Genomic DNA, 6,238 nt, shown 5'->3' with positions numbered 1-6,238 from the left:
ATAGCCATGCACATATAGCGCAAAGCCTCCCTCATCCGGCGGCTCGTCTACACCCTGATTGCGTAATGCCTCCATGACTGCTGAGGTTTCGACTGCTGAGGTTTATGACTGAGGTTTACACTGAATCAAATGCTTTCTCGTAATCAATGACAGCTATATACCTTCAATACTTTATTTGGCACAAAACAACAGACACATAAAAGACGACAGGACAAGGCGCTGTGTCTGTTGTTTTGCGCCAAACAATGTATTCATGGATTTGCACCAACTAGCCCGCCAACGCATTGTGCTATGTACCTTCGTACAAGAAATGCCAATTTTGGAGGTTTTGTTGGTTTTGTTCTTGCTGGCTTCATGCTCACGACAGACTGTCACTACTGCGGCCAAGCCTAGCCAAGCCATGCTATGCCTCCCAGCAAGCCATGGCAAGCCGAAGGAAAAAAAAGATCACAGCACCCCGGCAAAGCGACTGAACTAAAGACGATGAATTCCCACTAGCCACAAGTTATACCGTGGTAAATCCTTATGAACTGTGACCCAGAGGCGACTTCTACCCACCTGAAGTAACTGTGGTGCCGACCTCCCCGAGTTGTGCCTTGAAGCGTCATTTGCTTACAACCTCGGAGCTTGACCGCTGCTTCGCAAAAGATAGCTTGCCGGACGAAGGTTTAAATAACTGCAATTATTCTTGCGCACAGATTTCTTCAACTTGTCAACAACGTTCTCATTTGATAACGTGTGTTGTATACGTTGCGCTTTAAGTCGTGCATCTAAACTTTTACTTTCAGACACAGTTGTAGTAGCAGACAAACATGCACACAGACTTGTCCCCTCACCTGCATTCCGAGGAATGCAACAACATTATAGCATTGATGAAGCAGTGCTACGAAGAGGTACGTATTTGTCGCTGGGTTAATGCTTTTGTGACATATCTGTGCTTTTACAGAACAAATGGGCAAAGTTCATTGGGGCCTGCAATGACGTCGACGTTGCAATGAGGAGCTGTTTAAAAAAAGAGGTAATCGTAAAATACATTGCTTGCTGTTGCGTATCGAAGCGCATACGAATTAACTGTACCTATTATTGTTTCCAGCGACTAGAAAAACGTGCGAAGAACTACGACAAATCGTACGCGAAGCGATTTCGCGAGAAACAGTCGTGAAGCTTGTCCTTGTTTAGTGTATTGTAGCAGAAAAATGGCATAAAACATCATGTGCTTCCTTTGTGGCTGCGTTCAATTTTTTTTTTTTGGTATTGCACACACACGTACGCTATGGAAAGAAATGAAGAAAAAACAAACAAACAAACTTAGAAGTAACCACCTATTAGCAATACAAGCAAGAGTCGCCCTATTCCCTTTCAGTAGGAGTGCGTGAATATAAATTTTGATTATGAATCGGCTGCTCAGTCTTTATTGATTTGTATTCATTTTGAGAATTCACTGTTTGAAATTGTTAAAAAATTTGTGGAAGCTGCTCCAAATGATTCTGGTGCAGGAGAGCCACAGTTGCTCCTGAACAAACGTGCGGGGAAAATAATTCTCAATAATTTACAGTCATTCAATTAATACATCACTTTTAGACAGCGTACAAATTTTCTGCCTTGGTTTAGACGATGCAAATTCTTGTTTGGCCAGCTCGCCATGTTAACATTCCTCTAAAACAATGCCAGATGCTGTAGGATCATACTTCAACTAACACACCATTCAACGTACATCTTGTAACATGCTATTCCTTTGCTTATTACTATCATTGTCATGATGCACCATGTATCCATGTCGTATATGGGCATTATTTGTCTGTCTTCCTCCCTTCTTTGTTTTCTCTCTCTTGTGTCACAATTTTCTCCGTCTGTGGCTTAGCATGAGAGAACACAAGCAATGTTTTCTGAACCCGTGTGAACCATGCTAAACCCATGTGGAGACGGTCCTTTCCTTTTGGGCGTCTTTTCCATAGGCTTTTTTGCATTATAAATTTCTGCACCATTATTACCAAACCTCAAAAACTTGATATTAATCCTGTTTATTCTGTTGGTCGACCTCCATTACAACGAAGTATAAAAATGGGTTGCATAAAAAATGCAGGCATAAAATTGCGCTTGTCGTACAGCAGTTCAGTCCATGCAGTAGATCCACTCAATCCTCTCGAGAGGGGAAAGCGGAAATGGTGCTGCCACAGCCTCTTCCACTTCTTTGCTGACTCACTGTACACACTTTTTAGACAGCCCTTGTTGATGAAGGTACATATTACCATAGTTTCCTCAACGACACAAATCAAGTGTGACACAAAAAGCTTTGCAATGCCTCTGTATACCACTTTTTCCATTGCACAGGGCATTTTTTTTCTTTTTTTGCTATCTATACACTGTGTAAAAATCACGTGTGGCAGAATAGCACAATGCAAGTCTTCAGCTGGTCTAAGAAATTACTTAAATTTTGGAATTTTATGTGCCAAAGCCACACTCTAATTATGAGACAAGCCATAGTAGATGATTCCAGATTAATTTTGGCCACCTTGGATTCTTTAATGTGCACCCAATGCACGGTATACAGGCGTTCTTGCATTTCGCACCTTTCAAAATGCAGCTGCGTTGGCAGAGATTTGATCCCACAATCTCGTGCTTCTCAGCACAATGCCGCTAAGTTAAACTCGAAGAGGCAATTACATGCATGAGAAATCAAAATGCACAAACAACTTATTAACACAATTGAAGTAATGAAGTTTATAACTAATTTGTGAAATTAGTTATGAGGATTACACCAGTTTCAAGATATTAATTTCCAAAGTGTGCAATGAAATACATTGATGTTCTAGTTACATTTGTGAAGAGTGCATAAACAGTGCTTTTTACTGCAAATTTGAAGTGCACATCTCGGAAGTAGTGCCATCCTTGAAATTTGTTCAAAGTGGATATGCCTCGCAAACTCACCGGCTACAATTTATAAATTTAATCATATTTATTTATTAAAAATTTTCTTACATGCCTCGTATGAGGCATTGGGTAAGGGGGCATCACCGTAAGGACTAAAAGAGTATATATAATGGGTATATAACAAAACATAATATACTTGCATGATTAATCGACACTATAAAATTGTGTACACAAAATTTTATACAAACATTACAGCATTACACAAAAATGACAGGAGATGATAATGACACGTGACACATATTAGAGAAAAGATCGTTCTTTCAGCAAACAAAATAACAATGTACAAAAGCATCCACTCCAATGTCATAGGATAAAAAATACAAGAATAATAAGCAATATAATGAAGCCATAAACAACAGAGCACACAGAATGCACATAACTGCGAAACAAAAGAAAATACTATGAATTTTGTTGAAGTTATGCAGTGCATTATGAACTCGTAGCTGGCGGAATTTATCAGGGTTTGTTTTGGAGACGACGAAATCGGGAAGAGCGTTCCATAACCAAATGGCATGAGTAAGCACTGACCAATTGAATGCACGAGTGTTTCCATAAATGCATGTGAAGCTGAGGTGATTATGTAATCTGCAGGATGTGCAAGGTGCGACTTCAAGATTTTCTAACCGCATGAACACACTTGTCAAGTAATGATGAGTGCAAAATCATGTCGAGTACTTAAGGGCGGAAGTGATATATCAAGCTTTATTTGTAAGATGCTTGATTTGTAGGTATATAGTTATGCGAGATGACCCTAGCGGCCCTATTTTGAACCGATTCTAATAAGCTGATTAGGTTATGATAGGGTGACCAGATTGGAGAGGCAAATTCGAGCTGCAGGCAAACTAACGTCTGATAAGCTAGCTTGCGGATATTGGAGGGTGAATTATGTAGGTTTTGGCGTAAGTACCCCAGTGATTTTGAAGCATTGGCACATATAGTAGTAACGTGATGGTTCGAGGAAAGGCTCGGTACAAGATTAATGCCTAAGTACCTGTATGAAGTAGCTGGAAAAAACTTTATTATTTGTGTGATAAGGGAAACTAGAGATTGAGTTTTTACGAGTGAAAGACATTACGTTGCATTTAGATGAATTTAAAGTCATTAATCAAGTGTTACACCAATCCAAAATAAGCTGAAGGTCGTTTTGAAGAAGGAGGTGGTCATCGAGGCTGGTTATAGGGCAGTAAATAATGCAGTCTGCGAACATTCGCGCTTGGGATGCTAAGTTATTGGGAAAATCATTAATGTAGATTAAGAATAGTAGTGGCCCAAGAACACTACCTTGTGGTATGCCGGAGGTGACATAGGAAAGGGGCGAAGAAAGATTGTTAACGATTGTAAACTGTTGGCAATTAGAATGTTCTGGAGCCAAGTTAGTGTCAGTGAATCTAATCTTAATGCGGTTAACTTTGAAATCAGGCGGCGATGGGCTACGCAATCAAATGCCTTGGATAAGTCTAGGAAAATGCTGTCAGCCTATCAATATGCCATAATTAGCCAAAAACATAATTAGTGATTTTCTTTTTTTTTACAATTATGCATGTTTATTTGTTACACGAATAATGTCCACCTCTTCCAGCAATCCAGTTCAAGGATTAGAATGGTGCTATCTGCCACAGGCATATTTTTTTAAATTCTGTGTAGCTAAAATAAATAAATGGTATGCTTATAAGCCATAGAAGGGCCCAATGTAGTGAGAAAAATTCCAAGGACCATACTGAAATGTTGCTATGACATAACTTGGAACTGGGAAGTGTTCCATGATGCCAAATCAGCATTGCTGGTAGCAGAGTGCTTTTTGAAGAAAGCACTACATCCTCATGCTACAAACCGCAGAGCTTCACAACAGTGCCCAGCGAAGTCGCCACACCTTCACGTTTTAATGCGCACTTGCTCGCTGTGTCTTGGTTGACAATTAACTCGCCGACAGCGAGGCAAGATCAGCCTTCTCTACCTCTGACAAAATGCAGATTGCCTACTCGTGACCCAACTCAATGATCAAGTCAACCATGCAGGACTTTACAATGACATAGAAAGCTCATGCTGTCAACATCCACAGACGCCTGCATGTATTTGATCCACGTAGAAAATTCCATATGCCACTGAAGGTTACATGTATCAAAGCATCTTTGCTACACAGGATTCGTCTAGGCATTACTTCCACCTGTCGCTATGCTTATCTCATCGGTTGATCAAATAGCCCCGACCGTGAACACTGCAAGATGTGTGAAACAATGGAACACGTCATGTGTTTGCACAGCATTTATGCCAGAGAGATGGACGATGGACAGTTTCCTAGGCAGCATCGGCAGGCAACCACTGTCAGGGGGCATTGTTCTCAGCCCATGCATAGCCTGATCCTATAACTGTCGGGCAAGCAATGAAAGCATTGTTGGAGTTCGTTGCATGCCATGAGCCTGGACGAGTGGCCTTTTGTGTTATGTAGTTAACATTCACTCGCTCCCTTTTCGTCATTGTCATTCATCACTATACCTTCACTCCCATTCGTTCTTTCACAGCAGACTGGAGTCCATCAGCTCAGGCCAACTTCTCAACATTTCCTGTAAATTAAATCTATCTCTGGTTTGACATTGGCACGCAAAGAGGGTATTTGTATTAATAAACATTCAAACATTTCTTATGCCTGTTAAAAAGAGTGGAGTGGTATTATGCACCAAGGAGCAGCTTGTTTACTTCACATGCTGCAATCACAGCCTTGGCAACCAAATCGAAATCACATTATCCCATCCTCTACTGTATGTACAAAAATTATGCAGTGTGAATATAGTAGGTGACATCTAATACACCTGCAAAGTCTAGAAGTCAACATGCATACTTCTAGCAGCCAATTAATTTGCAGATTCCTTCTCTGCATTCTTGTGATCTACATTTCTGCCTTAACCCTCTCCAGCTGGTGAAGTGGCATGAACTTTCCACACCCTTGAGAGAGAGTGTTTCGTACAAGAGGTACAATTCGCACAGCTAGCAAGCAATTAAACTTTGAGTGCACGAGTGTGACCTTGCTGTTCTTGGGATGGAGGCAATGCTTCATCGTAATGATAATTCAGTCATGTTAATTCAAAATCGCTCTATAAATTTCTCCATGTACATGTGCTAAGTATGACCATACGGCTTGCCATTTACTGCTGGACCAACAGTTGCGCTTCTTCATAAAGCCCAACTGCAACGAAATTTCAGACCACGTAAAAAAGCATAGTTTGAGGTAGTGTAAATATAGAGGAGCATCCGTGCAAAATTTTGCGTTTATAAGACGAATGGATGCATAATGAAAAGCTTGCGAAAGCAG

General features: G+C 40.6%; 1 protein-coding gene across 2 annotated transcripts; it reads left to right on the top strand.

The window, feature by feature from the left end:
* The first annotated feature begins 390 nt into the window (after positions 1-390).
* Positions 391-1,223, top strand: LOC142560906 (COX assembly mitochondrial protein 2 homolog). 2 transcript variants are annotated; one of them, XM_075673324.1, is made up of 4 exons: positions 391-666; positions 789-893; positions 947-1,018; positions 1,094-1,223. In XM_075673324.1, exons 2-4 carry the CDS (start codon positions 813-815, stop codon positions 1,160-1,162), a joined length of 222 nt encoding a protein of 73 aa, XP_075529439.1. In that variant the 5' UTR covers positions 391-666; positions 789-812; the 3' UTR covers positions 1,163-1,223. The 2 variants fall into 2 exon arrangements, with proteins under 2 accessions (XP_075529439.1, XP_075529448.1); XM_075673333.1 differs by having other exon boundaries at positions 405-515.
* Positions 1,224-6,238: the final 5,015 nt, after the last annotated feature.

Source organism: Dermacentor variabilis, chromosome 1, assembly GCF_050947875.1.
Source record: "Dermacentor variabilis isolate Ectoservices chromosome 1, ASM5094787v1, whole genome shotgun sequence".
NCBI classification, from domain to species: domain Eukaryota; kingdom Metazoa; phylum Arthropoda; class Arachnida; order Ixodida; family Ixodidae; genus Dermacentor; species Dermacentor variabilis.
The sequence above is the reverse complement of the archived record's forward strand: the minus strand, read 5'-3'. Positions and strand labels throughout refer to the sequence as shown.